General features: G+C 35.3%; 2 protein-coding genes across 5 annotated transcripts in view; one reads left to right on the forward strand and one right to left on the reverse strand.

Annotated features, from left to right (window-relative positions):
* CFAP96 (cilia and flagella associated protein 96) overlaps positions 1-21514 on the forward strand; it is a 33656-nt gene extending 12142 nt beyond the window's left edge. Inside the window, exons 6-10 of one of the 4 annotated variants that reach the window (XR_013764093.1) lie at positions 1131-1310; positions 5314-5483; positions 6347-6409; positions 6960-7061; positions 20962-21514. Coding sequence is in view for 3 of the 4 variants with exons in the window: in XM_079141946.1 (XP_078998072.1) it covers positions 1131-1310; positions 5314-5483; positions 6347-6395 (399 nt within the window). In the remaining variant the exon portion in view is untranslated. Of the gene's footprint in view, positions 1-1130; positions 1311-5313; positions 5484-6346; positions 6603-6959; positions 8204-20961 lie in introns of those variants that run through there. The other 3 variants (XM_079141946.1, XM_079141945.1, XM_079141947.1) reach the window with 3 other exon arrangements.
* Positions 8577-22318, reverse strand: CCDC110 (coiled-coil domain containing 110; the record flags this gene model as incomplete). The annotated part of the gene is made up of 7 exons (XM_079141728.1): positions 8577-11775; positions 12426-12485; positions 12576-12686; positions 13627-13692; positions 13980-14035; positions 21759-21907; positions 22188-22318. The coding sequence occupies 7 exons, from the start codon at positions 22316-22318 to the stop codon at positions 9625-9627; spliced, it is 2724 nt and encodes a 907-aa protein (XP_078997854.1). The 3' UTR covers positions 8577-9624.
* Positions 22319-24291: the final 1973 nt, after the last annotated feature.

Consider the following 24291-nt stretch of genomic DNA (forward strand, 5'->3'; position numbering starts at 1 on the left):
AGTACACAACTGACTATCCTAGGTCAGCAGTTGGTAAAATAAATACAATATTCTCATAAAAGGTGATCATATTCTAGTAAGTAAAAAGGTGTTCACTAAAACATTGCCCTATAATATCATGCTCAGAATCACTTAGGTTACCTGTTAAAATTGCAGATTAGTGGGGCAATGCAACAGACCTATGCAATCTGAAATCTTTGAAGAGCTGGCAAATTTCTAATTTAAATATATTACCAAGTGATTCCCATGAAAGCTAAATTTTGAGAAACACTACCCCAAAGGCTATATGAAACAGTTAAATTGTCAGTACCACTGTTGAGATATGGAAGAGGGCAGGGCAGATTACCAAAAACTGATAAAAGCCCTTTAGACTGAAGAAAGGAAGAGGACACCCAAGAGGAGGAGTGAAAGAATTCTTAAAGAAATATAGTCGGGTTCCTGGTAGTGAAAACTAGTCTTCTCTCACATAACAATTTTAGATTTTATTTAAATGTTTTCAATTCAGTTTATTGGCTGATGAAATATCAGATTTCATATTTGCAAAAAGTGAAAAAACATTGATATTCACTTCATAGTTGTCTTTAAAAAATTTTTATATCACAACATGATTTGTTTGATACTTTATTAACAGCTAGAAATTTTTATACTTGGTATTGTCCCATAGAAAAGATTGCAACATAAGAGGAAAAAATATCCTCTGATTTGCTTGAATACTAACTAGGTAGCTAAAGATATTATAATATAAAAATGTTATATTGTTTATTCTTAAAAGTAAAAACTGACATTTATTGAGGGCCTACAATATGCCAGGTGCTTTATTTATTTATTTTATTAAAAGTTTTTTTGGTATTGGGGAGTGAACCCAGGGGTGCCTAACCACTGACCTATAGCCTTGGCCCTTTAACCTTTTTATTTTGAGATAGGGTCTTGCTAAGTTGCTTAGGGTCTGGTTAAGTTGCTGAGGCTGACCTTGAACTTGTGATCCTCCTGCGTCAGCCTCCTGAGTGCACCCAGCAGTATGAATTAAAGAATCTGCACATTTATATTAAAATTTAAGAGGAGATTTGTCTTTTGGTTATGTCCAATTTGCATGATATATGCTATGTAATTTCAAATTCTTTAATTTACAGAAAGACAATGAAGAACACCATCGATTACTGAAAGGTGCACCTTTCAAGTTAAATCTTTATCCAAGGGACTATTTTGACACTAATCCTTATTTTACTGAGAAACCTTTACCTCCAATTAAAAAAGACGAAAAGAAAGAAGTACTTTCAAGTCCTTTTAAGCCCTCTTCTCCTGGTAAAAAGGTAAGTTAAAAATTTCAGAATGAAAAATAATTAAGCATTATAAATAGCCTCTTGCTGTCAAATTGTTTTATTACACATGAAAACAATAAACTTTTCTTTGTTTGGATGCCAAGAATCATGAAACCCATTTTTCCAAAATTATATAAAAGCTTGACTAAGGTATGGGGTAAAGAAGATCTTGTAATGAAGTAATTACTAATCATTTCAAATATATTTAGGCTTACAGTGAGTTTTCCAAGTGATTCTCTGGACTGTAGGCTTGGGTTATTTCAAAACCATAAGAAGCCAAGTCATCTTTTTAATTTTTAAAATGGTGATTAAAATGAACTGCCTCCTTACTATAGAAGTATATAATCAATGAGAATACAAATTTTAAAATGCTCTAATGAAGTTATAAACCTTAGTTTTCCTTTTTCTTTTTTCTTTCTGTGAATTGTCTGTTCATCTTCTCTTTTTTTCTTTTTTTTTTTAAATTTGTTGTTTTAGTTATACATGACAATGTATTTTGACATATCATACATACATGGAATATAACCTCCCATTTTTGTGGTTGTACATTATGTTGCCTGTTCATTTTCCTGTGAACTTTCTATGAGAGTGTTTGTATTTTCCATATTGACTCTTAAGATCTTTTCTTATAGTAAAGATATGTCCTTTTTTCATTGGTAGTGAAAGTAATTTTTCTACTCTATTGGTATCTTGTGCTATTCAGAAATTGAATAAATTTATCAGTCTTGTAAAGTTTATGCCATTTTCAGAATGGATTTCTTTTTTACCATTGATATTAGAATAATATGCCTTCTTTATTTTTTATGCTAGCATTATCCTTTTGCATTTAAATCTTTATCTAAATGTATTAAGATATAGAGTGAGATATGGATCTAGCTTTCATCTTTTACAAAATTAGACCTTGGAGGAATGAGGAAACTGGAGAGGATAGACATGCTCTTGATTGTGGTAGTGGTCTCGTGTCAAAACCCATAGAATTGGATACTTCAAATGGGTGCAGTTTATTTTATATAAATTAAGACATCAATAAAACTGATTTTTATAAAACCATTGGTTCTTAATCTCCCTGATGGAATAATTCATTTAAAAAGCCAGTGCTTTGAAATCCCATTTTCATTAAATCAAAATTCTCATTTTTGACTGTATGTTTTGAATTTCCATTCTATTTGATCTATTTATTATTTTGGCCAAGCCACTTTTAATTACTATTATATTTAATGCCAGGTGGTTTAATTTCTTCTTGTTTTTCTTTGAAAGTGTTTTATTGGCTATTATCTCACATTTAATCTCCAGAACTTCAGAATTATTTTTTAAAGTTCAAAAAAAAAAAAAAAAAAAAAAAAAGAAGAAGAAAAAAAGAGTCTGATACTTTGCTATAAAATTAAATCCTAGTTTTTTTTTTTCATGAATTACCATGTTTATAATTTGTATCTTCTGGTCAGGAATAAACTGCTGTTAAGAGTCATCTTTCATATATTTTGTATGGTTATTATTTTACATCACCTTGGCTTGGCTTACATATTTTATATTCATTCTTAGTTGTTTTAAGGCTCTGATCAATAGGATTGTTCCCTATTTCCGTCAAGTTGTCCCTATAAAGACATTTGATATTTTAATTTTTAAAAATGTTTAATGCTTTTGTTAGCAAGCATTCAATTTTTTAAAAAAATAACCACCACTTCATTAAACTATCTTATGTTCTAGTGGGTTTTCTGTTACTTTTGGATTTTCAGGACATGATTATATTAATCTGCAAATCATTTTTCTACTCCCTTTCCAATATTTGTGTATCTCATGTCAATCATGCTCATGTCCAGTTGCTTAGGCTGGCAATGGTGGCCATCCTTGCCTTAATTTTGACTTTAGAAGAGACATTTCTAATCTTTCCTTCTTTCTTTTCTCCCTCCCTCCTCCCCTTCCCACTTTCCTTTATTTCTCTCTCTCTCAGTATTTGGAATTGAACCTGGGGCTTCACACATGCTAGGCATGCTACATGCCCAGTCACTAGTCAACCACTGAGCTACATCCAAGCTCTAGTCTTTCATTTTTAGTCTTATGCCCAAAATAGGAAAAATTTAGGATTGTACAGTACATTTTATTGAGTATATGTTTAATTTTATCAGATGTATGTTGAATTTTATCCAATGGTGTAATATATTTAGGTCTTTTTTTCTCTTTTTACTAGTTATAGGGTGAATTATGTATATGTATATATTATAAATATATTTCTGTAAGCAATATGATTTGGTGATATATTGATCTTTAAATATAGTACTGTATTTAATTTGCTGTTATTTTATTAAGTACCGACATTTGTGGGTGTATATGTGGTACTGGAGATTGAACCCAGGGTCTGGTCCATGCGAAGTAAGTGCTCTATCATTGAGCTACATCCCTAGATTTTTTTTTTTTTTTTCGGTGCCAGGGATTGAACCCAGGGCCTTGTGCTTGCAAAGCAAGCACTCTACCAACTGAGCTATATCCCCAGCCCTACATCCCTAGATCTTGCATCAATAATTTTAAATGTGATTGCTTTGTACTGTGTGTGTGTGGGGGGGGGGGGGGGGCATTGTGCACATGTGTGTGGGCCTTATTCTATTTTGGTATAAGTAGATGCTAGCATCTTAAGATAATTGGGGAGAGTTCCTTCCTTTACTATGTTCTATAACAGTTTAAATAGTACCATCAATTTCCATTTCTCAAAGACTTGAAAGAATTCACCTGGGAAATATTCTGGGCTTAGTGCTCTTTGTCTTACGTGGTGTCTGTTTCTTGTAGTGTTTCTATTTCTCCTTGGTCAATTCTGATCATTTGTATTTTGTTAAAAATTATTTAAATAAAATTTTCAAATTTATTAGCATTTGGTAGGTTTAATTACCATGTATATTTTCTTATTTTTAATTTATTCATTTTGCTTATAAAGGCAAAATATTTTCAAGTTAATTAATTTTATTTTCTTTTTTATTTTGTTCTTCAAAATAATCCATGTACTCTCAATCTGGGAAAACTTGCAAAATTTTAAGCATGTCTTTCAAATGAATTAAATCTTCATATATTTTGGCTTAATTAAATGGCTTATTAATATCTCTACAGAATTTTCTAAATGACTGTGTAGTATAAAGGTAAAAACCCTGTCAAATTCATTTAAAAATTGAAATCAAATATTTGCCTTGTGTATAGGTAGAAACTATTTTATCTTACTAGGTTACAAATAAAACCGTAAAGTGGATAACATTTTCCTTTTACGTTCTATTTTTATGTGTTTTTCCTTTTTTTAAAAAAAAAATATTTTAAGTTGTAGATGGATACAATGCTTTTTTTTTTTAACGTGTGCTGAGTATTGAACCCAGTGTTTCACACGGGCTAGGCTAGCAATTTTACTACTGAACTACACCCCCAGCCCATATGTGTTCTTTTTTTTGAGGGAGCTGTCTAACCCATCACTGTCTGCCTGTTAGCATACTCATATTGATGCCAGTCTGTTTCCTTCTCTATGAAATATATAAATATATGCTGGGTCTCATTTCCTCAGTAATAGACTCACCTAAACTAGGCAATAGCTTGATGAAACTCTCACTAAAATATTAATGGTTGGCAACAGCTTAGAATAGTACCTTACTATAAATGTATTTGTTTGTATGGAGAAATTTTGGAATAGAATTTTTTTTTTTTTAATATTCTTTGTTGCAGAGGGACACAATGCCTTTATTTTATTTTTATGTGGTGCTGAGGATCGAACCCAGTGCCTCACACATGGGAGGCAAGCGCTCTACCACTGAGCTATAGCCTCAGACCTGGAATAGAATGTTTTAACCCTATAGAATTGGTGATAGGGAGACCTTTCACTGGTATGTGAATTAAACAGAATAGATAACTTTCTTTAAATGTAGAACTAACCTCATAGACTACAAAAGTATCCATGATCTTATTCACAACCTAATTTTTAAAAAGTATTTTGCAAAATCACATTAAACGGTCTCATTTTTATTTGTAGCCTGGTGGAATGAAAGCAGGAACATTTGAGCCTTACCCATCACATTCTGCTGACGCTTATATGGTTAAAACAGGAAAGGAGGTTCCAAGAAAAGAGGATAAGGTTTTTCATCCCCCAAGTGGACCAAAAAGCAGACCAATTGAAAGTATAATGACTCTGAATGTCAAAAGGTAGGAATATCTCTAAGTCAAGAAAAATATTTTCAAATTTCAGACTTCAAAATATTTATGTATACATTTAAAAAAATTAAACTTGAGTGACTTTAGAAATCTAAGCATCTTCAATGTACCTGTCTTCCCTTGTGAAAAGCAATTTATTTCCAGTTATTTAAAACTACTTAAGATATTTGTACTTTAATTAACAGTATATATTATCATTGGCTATTTCTTAAAGGGAGTTTCTCAGCAATTGTGAGGAATCCTTCTTTCTTTTTTTCTTTTTTGAGACAGGGTCTCACTAAGTTGCTTAGAGCCTTGCTAAACTGCTGAGGCTACCCTTGAATTTGTGATCCTCCTGCCTCAGCCTCCTGAATGGCTGGGATTACAGGCATGTGCCACCACGCCCTGATAATTGTGAGGAAGCCTAATGAGATTTAAGAGTTCTGCCCCTAGCTTTTAAACAACTTTCTGTGCAAACAGGAAATATTCTGGTTCATTAAAAATGCATATCCCTTATAATATTTATATTTGTCTGTTTAGTAACTTCGACTTTATTGAAATCTGTTTTTATATTATCCTAAATATCCCAAATCTAGTTTTAGCATCTTTTCCCCTAATATTAAAATGAATAGACCTTTGACAGTAAGAGTTAAAATTTATTACATAATTGTTTCTCCTGTTAAATTATATTTTCTAAATTTATCTGACTCTAATAAAGGTAAGTTTTTTAAGTCAGTGAGAAAAATTTTGTTTCTGAATCTCTAATATGTTATCAAATATATAATTTAAAATTTTTAATGCAAAAATTTTATAGAAAATGTAAAGAGATATTATCTGTATCTCTAAAATTAAATGTCTTTATTTTTCAATTTTAGGTCACTAAATATGAAGAACTACAAGACTGCTTCAGTACAGTCCTATTAGCAACTACAAGACATGTAACTTTCTAAATCCTCACTACTAGTAACTCATTGTCAAGAGCTAATTATTTGAAAAGATGCAAAGTGTGTGGAACAGATAGCTCAAGCATTGAAAAGAAATTTAAACCTCCAACTCTAATATTCTTCCTGATTTTAATACTACTACTTAATAAATAGTTTTTGCTAATAATTGAACATATGATTTCTGACTTTTTTACATCTATGTTCCTAAGCAGAATATAATGCTGAAATTGTTATAAAATCTTTAAGTGTAGTCTATTACTTGGAATCTTTTCTTCCTAATATTGAAAAATTGCCCAGTGGGAGGGCAGGACAGAGGAGGTCTGAGGGGTAGAATGTACACAACAAATTCTTAACTTGCTGTTTCTTCTTAGAGTTATTTGGAAACTGTATTGATAGTTATCCAAGTGTCATAGCCCACCAATGACACTTATCAATGATCCATATTAGATCTATTTATATTGCATAATTTATGTATATACACATTATAGTGAGACATATGTTTCAACTTACGTGGTTTCATATCTCTTATTTATCACTTATGTAGATCATCAGATTACTTAGCCAGTGGCAACCCCAGGATGAGTTGAAGACGAGAGGGGAAATGCATTGATTGATTCAGTATCTTATAACCAGCAAAATGGATGAGGTTTGTCTTTGGTGTTCTCTCATATTCTTCTCTGCCTCTCTTGGAGCATCCAGCTTACTCCTATGCTTTAGATCCCAAGTTCTTTCTTCCCCTTCACCTGCCTTCTTTTAAAAATGTGTTTTAAATATATTATTTAAATATATTAGTGATTCATACTGAGGTCTCTATCAATAGTCTTCAATGGGCTAAGAGGTAGTGATGTCTGTATTTAGAAAGGGAAACTTAAAATAAATGAGGGCAGTTATTTTTGACCAATAATGCTTTCTTAGTTTTTTGTTCTCCTACAAGTCTAGGCTCTTTGGGAGCTGAAAAATCAGACTGGAGAGGTTTCAGGACTCTTTTCCTTTGGGGTCCATCAAGGGGAACTTTGTCAAGTTTTCCAGCAAGGGGAACTTTGTCAAGGTTTTCGAAGGGGTGAAAATAGTACAGATAATTTTTGCTATTGTTAAAATTTTAAAATAAATTTTCACGCTTTATATTTAATCAGTGGGCAATGAATATCTTAATATTACCATGGGTATAATGTGATTCAAAGGTGACAGATGTCTTCCAAATAGGAATGGCTTTACTAGTTTTTCAGCACATAACTGAATCAAATTTATAGTTTTATATTGATAAATATTACCAAATTAGTTTTATAAATATATGTATTCTTTTAAGATTATAGTTTATAAACTTTATTAGAATATATAAAATTGCCCATTTTAACTCTATCCTTTGTTAACTGCAATTAATTTTTATTAAAAGTATGCCTTTTTAAAGTAATGCATGGTTCACATAATATTCATTGGTGGGAACACTCATGACCTTTCTGAAAAGTATAATAGTAGAGCAATGACATTAACACAGCTCTAGCAAGACTGATTAAAAAAAAGAAATTTTAAAAAAAGGAGAACCCCAAATTATCTGTGTCAGAAATTAAAGAGTATATTATCACTGGTCCTCTGAACATTAGAAACATAGGAATATTACTGGCAACTTTAAGCAAGTACACTTAAGAACTTCAATGTACAAATTCTTCAGAATGCCCAATTTATCAAAATGTAGAGAGAAAGAATAGTTTTTATGTGAATAGTAAAATTCATTTTGCAATTTGGAACCTTCCCATTTAGAAAAATCTAGACCCTCTGGTAAATTCTATTACATATTAAGGAAGAAATAATATTAAATATTAATAATATCAATTCCACACTAATTATTGCAGAATAATAAAGTCATATAACAGAACAATATTCTGTGTAGAATCAGAAATTTTTTTTTTTTTTTTTTGTAGTACTGGGGATTGAACCCAGGTTGCATGCGAGGCAAGCACTCTACCAACTGAACTATATCCCCAGTTTATAAGCAGAAACTCTTAACAAAAGGATTAATATTATCAAAACAAATCCAGAAATATACATTAAAAGAATGATACAGTAGGGCTGGGGAGATAGCTCAGCTGGTAAGGCTGAGCATAAGGCCCTGAGTTTGATCCCCAGTACCACAAAAAAAAAAAAAAAGAATGATACAAAATGACCTTGTGGGACTTGATCCAGGAATGCAAGGTTGGTGTAATGCTTCAAAATTAATTTAATTTATCCTTTAATAAGTTAAGGGAGGAAAAACACTTCAATAAATGCAATAAATGCAGAAAAAAACATTTGACAAAATCCAACAAGGAATTGTACAGCCTATAGTCCTGGAAGACAGAGTGTTGTTCTCTGGAGCAAAGGGCAGTTTTGCTACAGCTTTGGAAGCTAGAGCTTGTGTTTCCTTTGGAGACAAGTTAGGAATCTTACTCTCAACGAAATAAAAATAGTGTTTTCATCTAGAGCAAAGAGCAGGCTTGCTGCACACTATAAAAGATTTGGCTTCCATAAACTCAGGGTTTCACTCCAATAATGGAGCCCACTTTGGGGTTCTCTTCAGGAAGTAAGCCTTGGAGAAATGATGCAAAACTGTCAATATTCTAGCTACTGCTTTCATTGTAAAAAACCTATCCTTTATCTCTGATCCAGGAGTTTCATGTCTTTCACTAGATGCCATAAAATTGTGGCAGGCTAACTTTAGCTCACTAATTGGGTAAAATCTCAGATTATTCACAGTTCTTGACAAATTCTGATTTTAAAAACTAGTGTAATCAATTAAAAGGTAATTATAATCATATGTAAAAGTGAATTTAAGAGTATTCTGTGGGAAAAAAAGTACTTGGACAAGAGTATTTGAAACATTGATTTTTAGAAATTTATTTACATATCTTGGATGGAAGCATTTGATACAGTTTACTTGGAATTCCTGGAAGAAAAAGAGCATTTTTTAAAAATGGGAATGCTAAATATACTTTAGAATAATAATTTTTTAAAACTCTTGCTCTCTGCCCGAAGATTCTTTTTTGCATATTCAATGTATATGAATAATATAAATAAAGTGTGAATTTTATTTAAAACACAAAATTCCCAAATAATTCCATTATATAGTAAATTGGTTATGAATGTTACAAAACTAAATTGTATTCATCTTAAAGTTTCCTTCTTATTTCTGTATTCTGGGCCTAATAGGCTAAAAGACTCTTGACATGTTTTTACTAATCTACCACAACATACATACCTTTCAAATCTTGAGCTAAAGGCCTATTCCTAGGACTAGAAGTGTCTTCATAAGTAACATAGTTGTCAAAATGGAATTTCTCTCGTCTTGAAATGTGAGTCCTTTTTGTTAAGTCATGATGCTGACTAGATATTTTATCACTTAAACTCAAATATTCTCGTTGAAGATTCCGCATCTCAAATTCCAAGGTATTCCTTTCATTTTCTATACTTCTTACATAGTTTTCTAAAAGGATTTTGTCTTCAGTAAGTCTACTGAGGCTGTTTTCAAAATTCATGTTTTCTTGAGTATGTTTTTTGAGTTCTTCTTTCAGAATCTGATTATCTGTCTTAATTTCCACTACCATTTTTGATAGCATTTCACATTCTTTGCTGATTTCTGACAAGCTGTTTTTATAAATACTTGCTTCTGATTTTGCATTTTTAATTTCTTTCAGAAAATTCTCTTCCGAAGTAGATTGGTAGGCTTGAATAGTCTCAATTTTTCTTTCCATCATTTGTCTAGCAGCTGTAGAGTCTTGTAGTATTGTTTCAAGATTCAGTTTTTCATTTTTAATTGTTTCTATGATTTGAAGAAGTGACTCTTGCTCACTTTTTGCCAGTCTTTCCTTCTCTTTTAGTTGCATGATCTCCAGCTGGTTTTCTTTTAGCTCATTTTCAAGTAAACTTTTGTTTTGTAGAAGCTGGTATGTTTTTTTCTCCAACATGTCTTTTTCATCTTGTACCAAGAGAATATTTGTTTTCATTGCTTCCATTTCTATACTCATTCGATTATTTTCATTATTGACAATGGCCATATCATTTTGAACTTTGTGTTCCTTACTTTTTAGCTGATCGAATACTTCCATCATTTGTTGCTTCTCCAAAGAAAGTTGATTATTTTTTTCCTCCAGCGTTTTGTTTTGGCCTTGGAGAACATTATATTTGCTAATGACTTTCTTAAATTCTTTAAGACATTCTTTGCCATCTTCTTCTGCTTTAATTAATTTGGACTGAATAGTGCTCTTTTCTTCAACCAAATTCTTCAGTTGCTTTTCATAAGTTTCAATTTTCTGTATCAGAGATTGTGTGGTAAAGACAAGAGGCTTTATTTTGGCCTTCAGGGTTAGATTTTCATTTTCCAGTTCTGTTACTTTTTTCTGAATCTGCATAGATTCTTTTAGGTAATTCTGTAAGTACTGAATTTTTGCAACACACTGCTCAGTAACGGAATTGACTCTAGATGTTTTCTCATTTTCAAATATTACTGATCCGTGTTTTACTACAAATGGTTGCCCTTCTTTGTCTCTCATTTCATGTTTTGTTTGGTCAAGGAAGGAAAGTGTATGTCTTGGAACTCTAGAATGGAATTTTAAATCTGTAATATTCTTGCCAGTGATAGGAATGCCTTTATTGTTTTTCTCATTATTTTTTCCCCTGTGTATTTCACTCTTAGATAATTTTTTACATTTCCTACAAAAATTCACATGGAATTTTGACACTGTTTCCCTGAGTGGGAGTAACTTGTTTACTAATACCTCTAATTCTGAAATTCTCTTTGATTTTATATCTTCATTTAAGTTACTTTCTATGCTTTCCTCCTTAACGAAGTCAATTTTTTCCTTGTGAATGGGGGACAGGTCATATTTCCCATTTCTTTGAATATTTGGGTTGGTTTTTAAAGTTTGAAGTTCACTTGTGAGTGCCAGTTCCCTATCATGTGACTTTTGAAGCTCTTCCTTCATTTGCCTAATGGAGTAGCAAATATCATCTAAATTTTCACTAAGTCCATGCTTCAGAAAAGGCATGTCTGTTTTGGATTTATCCAGAATGCCTGTATCAGCTTGAGATATCTCATTTTGTGATGCTTTAGGTAGAAAACTGTACTGATTATTATAATTCTTCAACATGTCAGAATTTTCTGAAGGGTTCATAATTATTATGTTTGACACTGAATTGTCTGTTGGAGTTCTCAAGTTCTCAAGAGTTAATATGTCCTTGAAATGTATCTGGGACGGAATATTTGTATTTTGAGAGAGACCGTTAACATTATGGCTACTGACTTTTTCTTCCATTGAATGATGAGTCTTAGAATCCTCAAAATGATGAATTTTTTCTATGGAAAAGATTTCTTCTGGCTTCTCTACAGGCTGTTGACAATGAAAAGCACACTGTAAATGTATTGTCATTTGCCATATGACCAAGAAATTAAGATAATAACTTGTGGATGATTTATTTATATAACCAAAATAAAAACTGTATCTACTTTTATACAGCAAATAAGCCTAACAGGTATGGTGTATTTTTCCAGAAAATTTAACAACAGTTAACCTGTGATTCTGGTCTTGTCAACTTGTTCAGAACTGCACTTATTTCTTGAGGGGATGAGATACATGGACGAACCCCTCAATTTCAGAAATAGAAATTTAACATCTTCAACAGACCATCAAAAATAGGTGGACAAGGTTATAGATCTGGCCGATGAGAGTTTTAGGAAAACAAATATTTCTACTCCTCTTTGCATTCCTAGTTTTAGGTCATTTTAGAGTTGTGACTATCCTGAAAAATGTGATTTCTACCAGTGTGGGCACGGTGAGGGTCACTCTGCTTAGCTGTTGCTCTAGGGAATTCAGAATTGGGTCAATCCTAATTGCACAGAGAGGCTATCCAACCTGCCTTGTATTTGAATTTACTTTCTTTCAGTATCTGGACTAACTCAAACATCCCTCACAGACTCCAAAAAAAAAAAAAAAAAAAAAAAAAAAATAGGAAAACTGCAGAAGTACAGAAGTAAACGCACATCTTTTAAGGTCTTCAGGACAGAAATTTCCTTATTGTCATCTCTGACAGTCCATTCTTCCTGTGAAGGGGAGAATGTAAAAGTGAAGATAAACTAGTAGTAACATTTTGAAGCACCTAAATGTAGGAAAGATCTGTGTAAATCACATACCAAATCCTTTTCAGTGCGTGTACTGAATGCTAGATTTTTTTCTGAGCCAAATTGTGGGGTTTCTACTTCAATAATACTTTTGTTCAGTATTTCACTGATTTCAGACTGTACCTTTAAAAGATAAAATGTTAGAATTTTAGATTTATAAACTTATAAATGTATGGAATAATAGATATTATAATTGAAAGATACTTTTACATTTTCTATACATAGAAATTCTTCCCATCACAGAGAACATAAACTTGCTTACTTTATTGTAAAACTCTGTCACTAAAGGAGGCCTTAAGAAAATTATCTTCATTATGTTATTACAAAATCAGAAAGATAACTTGTGAATCAGTGAAATGTTATGAATTATATTCAAATAATTTTCGACGTTTGATTTTTTTTTTACACTGTTTAGTAAATGGGAGATCTTTAAACAGAATGAAACATTCTGTACCCTGAAGAAGAGTTTGTCTTCTCTTCCATTTCCCTGCAGTTTCTCTAAGCCCAAGAACATTAGATGTGTAAGTCATTAAGGGAGAGAACAAAGCATGGCTGTCTTCTCTGTCCCACTCAAATCTGGAAGGATAAAGTCCTAGAGCTTCTAGCACCCCTTTTGGCACCACTTGGTATCTGAGAATTCACTATCCTGGGAAGCAAGATATGGAGCAAGACTTGTTCCCAATGACATGAGTCTTGATCATATAAATTAAGCCATCCTGAAGTGAGCTATTTCTAGGATTTTCGGTTACTTGAGGTAATAGAGTATGTTTTTCCCCCTAAACCAGTTTGACTTATATACAATGAGGATCCCTATTTGTTGTCTGTGTATAGGTAGCATTTTAAAACTCAGCAAATGCTTTTTTTTTTTTTGCTTTATATCCAAATAACAAGTATAAAAGAGAGAATGTAGTTTTCTCAAAACAAATTTTGAGCCTGAACTATGTCATGGCTTCTGGTATATTAAATTCTACATCAGTTTATCCACAGGCTAGTGGTCATAGTTAGGAGATGGAAGATATATTAAGTCACAACCTATTCCATAAAGAGAGGAAAAGAACCATACCATGCTAACATTCTGCAAAGTCTGTATTCGCAGAGCCTGAAATGATTCTAACTGATGTTGAAGGACCTAAAAATGAAATTAAACAAGTATTAAGTTGAATATTTTTAGGTTGCTAAACATAATCTTGGATTGTTCTGATTTTTGTATTTCCTTACATCGCCATTATCAGAAAGAATCACACGAGAGTCAGTTGACTCACATTCTTAGTCATTTTGCCAACTCTCCAGTGCTCCTTCATGGAGATTTTTGCGAGGACGAAGTGAGAGAATCAATAAGCATTTGGAAAATATTTATTCAGAACATGATCAGCCCTTACACAGGATTTTGGAGATAATAAAATGAAATTGACTCACTTTCAATGCCGACTGTGGTTGGATTTGATTTTCAGATTCTGATATGCAGCCATATTCTGAAAAGTAAATTTGAAAAAAAATGTGATTTCCTAAATTTTATTTTTAAACAACAGTAGTAGATAGCAAACTCCTCACTTTCTGGGACAGGAAGACAGTGAGATAATGAGAATATTTAATAGTACCTTAATGATAGTCATTAATTTAAGAAATCATTTTCACTTGACTTAAAATACCTACTTGAGTATTGTTTTTAATTTTATAATAAAATTAGCTTGCAGCACCTAACTTGAAAAAATCTTAAAAGCTCAAATATCTTTGATTTTGAGATACAAGCTACATTTCTTTTGTAAAAATACAAACTAATAATACTCATGTTATGGGATACTTGGCAAAATACTGTATTAAGTTTCAGTTTAATAAAATTGTAATGTGACTTTTTCCCCTTTATAATGCAGAACAGGTTGGATTAACAACACACTATGAGCCTTGTTCTTAAGCAAAGCATTAGAAAGACCCACGCGTTCCTTCTGTTGGGAAAGGCAGTTCAATGTGCACAGTCCATGGTCCCCTCTCAGCCATGCAAGAATGAACCTTAGGTTTGGAACACTTTCTTACCAACAGAGTACTCACAGTCTATGTTAAACTCATCACTTTGTGTGGAAATATTTTCCCCCTTTTATTATTTATTTATTTGGAAATCGAACCCAGGGATGCTTTACCACTGAGTTACATCCCCAATCCTTTTTATTTTGAATTTTGAGACAGGATCTTTGTCCATTGCTGAGAGTCTCCCTAAGGTGCTGAGGCTGGCCTTGAACTTGGGATCCTCCTGCCTCTTGAGTCAGTGGGACTACTTGCATATACCACAGTCCCTGACACCTTTCCTTATTTTAGACCCAGTGTATACTCCTTTTTTCTGCTCAAGTGTGTGCATCTTACGACAGCTGACCAACCTGACCAATACACTACCATCTCCCTGAAGACCGAACATGGGGTCCTTCTGCTATAGATAGCACAAAAGGGGTGTGTGCAGACCAGTTGTCCTACGCTGGTTGCCAGCAGTGACTCACTGGCCATTGGGGTTCAGTGGCTACTGCAGAAGCTGATTTTGCACTCTTTCTTTGCTTTGTGACTCGTGTTGTTCTATCCAGTGTTGGACTATGTTTTGTTTTCCTTGGTGCTTTAATACCAACATACAGTGAACCAAAGTGCTCAGGCTTCTCTTAACAATAGTGAATAGTTATCACCTACTCAACACCTTCCCAGAAGATAGATAGATTATAGATATGCAACAGGGGAGAAACAATGTAATATGTGCAAATTTCCTGACATACATCCCTCTTCAACCACATGTTAGGCAACTTGCTTTAATTTTTTTAAATTAAAAAAGTGAAAAAACTGAATGAAATGAAATGAGAGTTAAGAATGAACAATCTTCTACAATCTTCTCACTAACAAATTCTGCCCTTTCAGTTGAAAGAGTTTTTTTTTTTTTTTGTACCAGGGATTGGTACCCAGGGGCACTTAGCCACTGAGCCACATCCCCAGCCCTTTTTTTTTTTTTGCGGTGCTAGGGATTGAACCCAGGGCCTTGGGCTTGCAAGGCAAGCACTCTACCAACTGAGCTATCTCCCCAGTCCCCCCATCCCTTTTTATTTTTTATTTTGATACAGGGTCTTACTAGGTTGCTTATAGTCTTGCTAAGTTACTGAGGCTGGCTTCAAATCTGTGATTCTCCTGCCTCAGCCTTGTGAGCCGCTGGGATTACAGGCATGCACCACCATGCCTGGCTAAGAGACCTCTTTTGGATTGGTAGTCTGCTAGGTGTTGTAGAAACTGGTTGGCAAGTTCAGATACCTCCTTTGCCACCTGTCACAACTGATAGAGCAACACTGGTTAGGAGCCTGGAGATGTGTGTGACCCATTGCAGAATGCCACCTTTCGGAAGAGACAGAAGGGACAGTGTGTTTACCAGGATCTTACTTAGCTCTGCATCTCACTGGGAATAAAATGGCAAAAAAAATAAAACTGAAGTACGGCTGGGATGGAGGCAGGAAGGCATTTCAAAGTTTTTTATTTACAAAAGTATCTTCTTCTAATGAATCCAAATAGGTCATGCAAATCAAAAAGAAGGTATTATGTAGAATCCCACCATCCAGAACTAACATTATTAATTTTGAGTACTTATCATTTGCTGGGCTATCTCTGCTTATATGTGGAAAAAATAAATGTATTTTAGAACAACAGGGTCATTATTACACATGCTACTGAAGTAATGGCTATGCCAGTCACCCCGAGCTAATCATTACATATTGTGTATATACATGTATTGAACTGTACCCCATAAACATAAATATTGTGTTTCAATTAAAAGATAAAAAATTTTTCCAAAAAAAATATCACAAAGAAGAATAAGGGGCTGGGGAGATCTCAGTTGGTAGAGTGCTTGCCTTGCAAGCACAAGGCCCTGGGTTTGATCCCAGTACCCAAAAAATAAATAAATAAAGAAAGAAAGAAGAATAAGAGGTTGGAATCTTCATCGTTTTTTAAAAAGTTTTAAATTTTACTTGTTCTAATTAGTTGTACATGACAGTAGAATGCATTTATACATTTTGATAGACCAACATAAATAGAGTGTACTCTCTCATTTTTCTGATTATATATATTGCAGTACTGGAATGTTCCAGGTTTTAAAACATACATTTCTGTTGTGGTCAGTGTTGATTTACTCCCCACAAAGAAAAATGAGAAAGCTAGCATTATAATTTCTTCTACATCTACTCCCCACTTTTCATATTTGCTATTTATATTATTTTCACAGTGAAGTTTTATGATGTTTAATTCTGTTCTGTAACCATAGTCCTCATAAAACCATTTAAATACAAAGATAGGATATTATTCTTGGAAATGTTTTTAGCCTCTCTCTCTCTTTATTAATTTTTTTTTTTTTTTTTTTTTTTTTTTTTTTTTTTTGGTGGTACTGGGGATTGAATGCAGGGCCTTGTGCATGTGAGGCAAACACTGTACCAACTGAGCTGTATCCCCAGCCTCTTCCTCTTTATTCTTAATAGTATTGCTGTTCAAAATTACATCTTCTTGCACCTGCAGCAATACCCACCCTGTTCTATTAGAAGAACTTGTAAGTTCAAAGCTTCATATAGGATTCGTTTTGCTAAAACCAAGGAAGAAATAGGGTTCAAAAGAAATCTATAGACTCAGTGAAGTGACATAGTAAAGAAAAAAATTTTAAGAAAACACAGTAGGGTTTATACATTGCTTCTCTCTAAATTTTCTATCCTCCATCTCTTCCTCCATTTTTGGCCACAGTATAATTACATAGTTACCATGCTGCTTCTTGTCATATGGCTTGTGTTTAACCTGATCAACCCTGTTCAGAATTTGTTTTCTTTGAATGGTATTTTACATGTTTTCTAATATTTTTTACATCCTTCCCTGACCCCCGATTAGTCTATCCCTCTGAGATATAGATTCAGGGACAGGGTTAAAATTGGATATATCTGTCTGCAGAAGGAAAAATCTTTTGGAATAGTATTGACAGACTTTGTTGGAGGACATGACCTCTTTGGTGATACTTTCGGTGATGTTTCCTGAGACTGGTTAGTGATTTAGTGGGAGGACACACCTTCCTTGAGGAAATTTTCTGTTGACTTGGCCCATTCTCTCAATTTAGAGACCTGGAACCGGGATTACCATGTATGAATGTAAAGGTTGTTCACTGGACAAGGGCTCCTTGCCAAAAGGTTATGTGGGGCTGAAATCCATTCCATGCTCTGTTCTACTCAACTAACCAGCACCCCAGGTGGGTTGGATCCACTTGGAAGGCGATGGACCTCTTTAAAATCCACACAAAGCCATTCCATAGGCTAGTGGCAGATCTACCCAGAACCTCTCCATTCCTTATAGTAAACTCCTATTTATTAATCAACCTCCAGGTTTACCCATCTATCTCCAGAAGTTGCTCCACTCTACCCATATGAATCCTAACCTACAGAAAGGTACAGATGTTTTCTCTTTTTTAATTCACATATGGGTTGTGGGCATTAATGAGTATTCCCAGGATTTTGACTTGCTTTATTGCTTCTACAAATCAGGGGCAGAATCAGGAGCTAGGAAATGGTTTGGCTTGCCTTGACCTTCTGTTTTTAATTTGGGCCTCCACTTTCCTATCTTATGACCTAAGGGAGTGCCTCCTTCCTTCTCCTGGTGCTGCTGGTGAAATTTTGCTCTTTTTCTAGCACTTTCTAGTTCATTTCATTTGGCTTTAGGGAAGGGAGATCTGACATCTTTCTTCACTCTAAAATCTCTCACTGAAAGTCTAGAAGGCTTTTTATAATTTCATGATCAGCTTTGTTTCGTTTTTAGGGAGGGTGGTGTTTCATGTTTTAGTGGTTCATTGTTCAGCAATTTCAGTCAGCTAAGTACTTTAGAATTCCAGAAGAGATGGGGTCCTGATGAATCAGCCTTTGATTAGTGGGTAGAGTTTTTTCATTGAAGCGGGGGTAGGTAGAGCATAGAGGTACCCAAGCAGGTAGGTAACTAATGTGAAGGTGGAGGGTGAAGGAGTTTTGGTCTGATGATTTCTACTTTCCTCACATAGCATAAGACCATGTTATGAGTTTCCAGGTGGTAGAAAGAGGAATTGGGGATTTGAGAACAAGAGGAGTGCAATGAGTATCTTGGAGAGAGAAGGTTTGAAAAAGAATGTGTTGGGGGCAATAAAGTTAACTTTACCAAATAGCACTGAATGCTCCTTTTAGATTCATGTTATGACTCAAAAGTGAGTTGTTTTTCTCTAGCAATGTTCAGATGATGCAGTACAGGCAGAGTAGGCTGGGAGTTAGATTCACCTATTTTTAAAACTATTAAAATACCCTTTGTTTTTCTTATGAGTTTCAGCAGCTTTGGCAGCTACTTATTCCCAGTAGAAAGGTAATTTTAAAATTCAGCAATAAAGAGCAACACAGAACTATGTGATTCTAAAATTGGAAGGGACATTATCAAGGAACCACAGGAAAGAGCACATAATCACATATCACTATTTATTAAGTTCTTGCTGAATGTATGGTATTGGGAGGGATTTAGATGAGGTGGAAGATAGGTCCCATCTCTCAAGAAGCTTATTGTCTATAGACTATATAAGAAATATTCATATTATATTCAACTTAAATTCTCTAGCTATTTCATATTTAAATGTCAAAAAAGGTGGAATGAATTTTGAGGTAATTAATGTGAACATAAAGGGATTTATTGTAAGGCTGCAGAAAGTTATATCATACTTAATGTTTGCAGAAAGTATTAAGGGCACACCTCTGGCTAACAGATAAAGAAGAGCAAATGAGTTTTTAAAATGCAACATGGCGATGACTCTCAGCTTCAAAGATTTGTAATTCTTAGGTTCAAATACCAGGTTTGCTATGATAATTCAAGTACTTATTTTAGGAGACCCATGAGTTGTGCCACATTCTGCACAACCAAGAGAGATAGTAACTATGGAATTGGGTTGCCTGGATTTGAGTCCTGCCTTTGCCACACACAAGGTGAGGGCTTACTCAAGGCAAGTTTGGAGGTAAAGCCTTTATATCCAGTACACAATATGTCATAAATGCTCAGAAGTTTTAGTCTAATCATTGCATAGGTGATATGATGATTCCATAAATTTAAATTTTCTAGTTAAGATGGAGAAGGAAGACTGCTCAGAACCTCTAATGCTTCTCATTTTGCTCAGAATGAAATCCAAATCCTTATATCCTACAAACTCCCCACCCGTTTCTCCTCTGAACCCCTCCCCCACATTGTCTTCTGTCTCAGGTGTTGTTCCTCCCTGACACCAGGCATTTTCTGGACTCAGACTGTGGCAGTTGATGGCTCTTTCCCTAGAAATCTGCAGTAATTTCTTCTTTGCCTCCTCTGGCTTTCTATCAGATGTGACCTGCTAAGAGGAGTCTTCTCCTATCACCTGCCTTATTTAAAATTGCATACTCCCCACCAGCCACCGACGTTCTACATCTTCCACAACTCCTTCTCTACCTTACTTTTCTCCATAAGATTTACTCCCCTCTTGCGTGCGATATCCTGTATCTGTCTGTTTCCCCACTGGAGGGTAAGCTTCATCTGGGCAGGGGTCTTACATGTGGCATTCATGCTTGGATCCCTAACACAACAGTCCTGGATACAAAGCAGGAGGTCAGAAATATTCGTTTGGTAGACAAACAAAATTTGGTAGACAGAGGTGCTAGAAATAAACATGTTGGTCATCCTGAAGTTCAAGAGTATTTCTTACATACTCATTTCAATAAATCCAAGGTTAATTTTGTGAACTAATTGTTGTTATTTGCATAAATAATTATCACCGTTTAGGCAAATCAGGTAAATATTCTTTTGGTTAGTACTCAGAATGGATCACTTGGTGATAGTGAAGTATAGACAGAACAGAAAGAGGATCCAAAGTCACACCTCCTAATTTGTCTTCAGTTGTAAATCCTACCATCCTTGGCAGTACACAATTTAGGATATCTAGCATTTACTGAGTACTTGTCCTGTGCATTCCCTGCACTTGTAAACTCTATGCTCTAGCAAGAAAGACCGTAGCTCATAAGCAGGTATATGGGCTGTTTTGCAAGTAATTCCATTTTCTATAAATATTGGCATTTTTCTCCAGCACTTTAGACAACATATGTTCTTGCCAAATTGAAGTATCTCCACATCTCTTCAACCTTAAATGGTCTCTTGGAGGTAAAGTACTGGGCCAGTTTAATGTCTAAGTTCTTTGTGAGGAGGACCCTTTATCCCTTCGGGTTGTACAAGGAAGGCTAGAGTCTCATGGATGGAGGGGGGTGGGCAGAGTCGCAGAGAGAGGATTGGTCCTGCTGGCCCCCACTGAGATGTTTCTCATATTGGTGGTGACTGAGTATCCGGTTGTCTTTCATCTACTGAGGTTGGCTGCTCTGGCCTTCTCTTTCAGGGACCTTGCGAAGGCATTTGTGAAGGTTCTGGATTTGTGAAGCTGCAGAAATCTTGTGCAATATCAAGCTTCTATTTGGGCACTTCTTTGCATCTGGATTGCCCATATGATATACATGAGCTATGAACATCTGGGGTCCTCACCTTGCCCATCAGTCTAGGTACCACCTCTGCTCTTGTGCTCTGCTCCTTCCCTGGCATGTCCCACTGTACACCAGGCCACTTTTGGAGGTACAGAATCACTGTGGGCTTCTCTCCAGGAAATCAGACTCCAGCCTGAGTGTCCTCAGATTCCTTACCTGGATATATACACACCTTTTTCATGGTTCATCGTGAAGTTTGAAAACTGTAGCCATTTGCTCTTATTCAAACATCCTCCCCAAATAATAACCTGTAGTCCTCAAATATTTACTGTGAAAAGTATTTTTCTTAAAAAAAAAAAAGTATCTTTGTCATCTAGAGATGAAGTATAGTACAGAGTGGAGTGAAGAGCTGTAATCTGGAGACAACCTGCTGAATCCTGACTCTATCCTTTGTTACCTGTGTGACCTTGGGGAGTTAACCTCTCTGGGTCTGTTTCTTCATTTGTAAAATGGGGAGTGTGGTAGTACCTATTTCACAGGACTGTTGTGAGGATTGAATGAATTTACGTGGTAAGGTGGTCTCTGGCTACCGTTATTATCATAATAGTTACTAAAACACATCTGTTGGGCCAGTGGACTTAGTGTGCCCGTTGTCTGAATGCAGTTCAGAAGCAGCATTACTGCCAGGGGAGCAACTTGACCTGGAAGATTTTACCTGTTTCACTGCCACCACTTTCCTTTACCCCCTCAGAGGAATTTAGGATCTTGGACGCTGAAAGGAGAACGGAGTCGACCTCTTCATCGGCATGCTTTTCTGTAACAGAACCCAGCAAGGTCTTTGCTTCGGTTAGGAGAAGCGGAGTGGATCAGAAGCCCCAGCAGCTGGGGAGGCAAGGCTTGGAGAGCCAGGGGGTCCACGCCCCCTGCGGCCACCGGAGGGCGCTGCAATCACGCAGCCGAGACAGGGAGGGAAGCGGGTGCTTTTCTGGGGCTGAGCAGGGGATGTGTGGCCAATCAAGAAGATCCCCACTCCAGACAACCAGGGAAATCCCCGTGGTTTAGGGGTGAAGGGACCCAGGCGCGCTCGGCTACCATCCACTTCCCACGGTCCCCCTAGAGGAGCAACCCCGTGGACGCTTCTTACCGGGGCTCATTTCTGCTACTCAAGATCTCTCCACCAACTGCCTTGCCCCACACATTCCGCTCAGTGGCTTCACGTTGGGGCATCCCGTTGCCTGGAAACGGGGTGACCGGGAGGCGGCGCCCCACCCCCATCCCTTGCCGCGAGAGGATGTGGGTCACATTTCAGCTCAGGACAGCAGCGAGATGGGAAGGACCTGTCCTTTGCTTTGCCCTTCCAAATCCGGGGTACAGTCCCACTTGGGCATTTTCTCCCGCATCCTCCATGCTAATCAGATCTTGGTTTGGATCATAGGTGGACTTAAGGCCTGTTGGACCAAAGCTGTGTGGAGAAGGGGGGGACATTTGGGGACAGATGTTCACCTCTTTTACTTTTTCCTTATCACCCATTAATTGTTGTATAGTTTTATTCCTCTTATTTCCACCCATCCATCAGCGTGGTCTCAGCATTTAGGAATTTGAGCAGCATTAGATCTTTAAAAGTTTTAAATTAATATATATTATTTATTTTGCAATATCAACCACTACACATAGAATATAGTCATTGAAAATTCAAATTTTAAATTGGAATCATAAGGAATTTAAAGTCACTATGATATAATAATTCGTTATATAATTAATGCATGGCTTGCTTTTGTGGATGTTTTATGATAGTTTTATGATAGTTTCAATGTTCATTTGCCCTAATTTCTTGTTTCCTACAGAATGGTTTCTAGATTTGTCAATTTATAGTATTGTAGACAATTTTAATACATTATAATATTGAGAACTTTAATGTCACTGTTAAATTACTACACTAAATAAATTGCATTACTTTGAAAGGAGAATGCCATTAAATTCCCATGTTTATAGAAGCACAATTCACAATAACCAAACTATGGAACCAGTCTAGGTGTCCTTTAATGGATGAATGGATAAACAACATGTGGCATATATGTGCAATGGAGTTTTATTTAGCCATAAAGAAAAATGAAATTTTGTCAGTTGCAGGAAAATGGATGGAACTAGAACCATTATGTTAAGCAAAATAAGCCAAACTCAGAAGGTCAAGGGTTGCATATTTTATCGTATGTGGAAACTAGAGAGGAAAAAGGGGAAAAAAAGTTGCGGAGCAGGGGTCTTATGACAATCAAAGGGAGATTAGTAGAGGAAAGGGACCAGGGGGGTGGGAGGAAGGGAGGGAAGGGGGAAGTGTTGGGGGGTGATATTGGCCAAATTATATTGCATGCATGTATGAATGTGTATCAACAAATCCCATCATAAAATACAACTATAATGCACCAATAAAAGGCTAAATAAAAGTTACTACCTTTTAAATTTTTAATGTTTATGCTAATGAAATTTCCATAACAAATTATTATATTTTATTCTATTATATGTGTTAAGTTCTAATAATATGATAAATAGCATATTTGATATTCTGTAATAACTCCATTTTACCTATGTGTATTTGTGGATTATAATGGTGTTATGGTTTGGATATTAGGTATCCTCCAAAAGCTCATATGTGAGTCAGTGCAAGAAAGTTTAGAAGTGAAATGATTGGGTTATGGGATTCTTAATCTAATCAGTGCATTAATCCCCTGATAGGGTTTAACTGGGTGGTAACTGTAGGCCGGTTGGGTGGCTGGAGGAGGAGGGTCGCTGGGGGCTTGCCTTTGGGTTATATATTTTGTTCTTCATGAGTAGAGCTGGCTGCTTCCTCTTGTTACTTTGTCCTGAGTTGCTCTCTTGCACCATACTCTTCCGCCAGGATGTTTTGCCTTACCTCAGCCCTGAGTTGGCCATCTATGGACTGAGACCTCTGAAATCATAAGTGCCAGAATAAACTCTTTCTCCTCTAATTGTTCTCGTCAGATCTTTTGGTCACAGCACTGAAAAAGCTGACTAAAACAGATAGCAAATGTATATTGATTATTATACAAACGTATATTGAAATTAAATGTGTGGATTTAAATAAGAAGGCTCAGTCATACCAGATAGTATAAAATGGAAAAAACAGATGATAATTCTTGCAAAATTAGACAATGCATTTATCTCAATAGAGACTTACTTTAATTTTAAGATACATCTCAATCAGTCAGAAGAGTGGCTGGATAGTAAGAAGG

The sequence above is a fragment of the Sciurus vulgaris genome (genome assembly GCF_902686455.1).
Source record: "Sciurus vulgaris genome assembly, chromosome: 5".
Classification (NCBI taxonomy): Eukaryota; Metazoa; Chordata; class Mammalia; order Rodentia; family Sciuridae; genus Sciurus; species Sciurus vulgaris.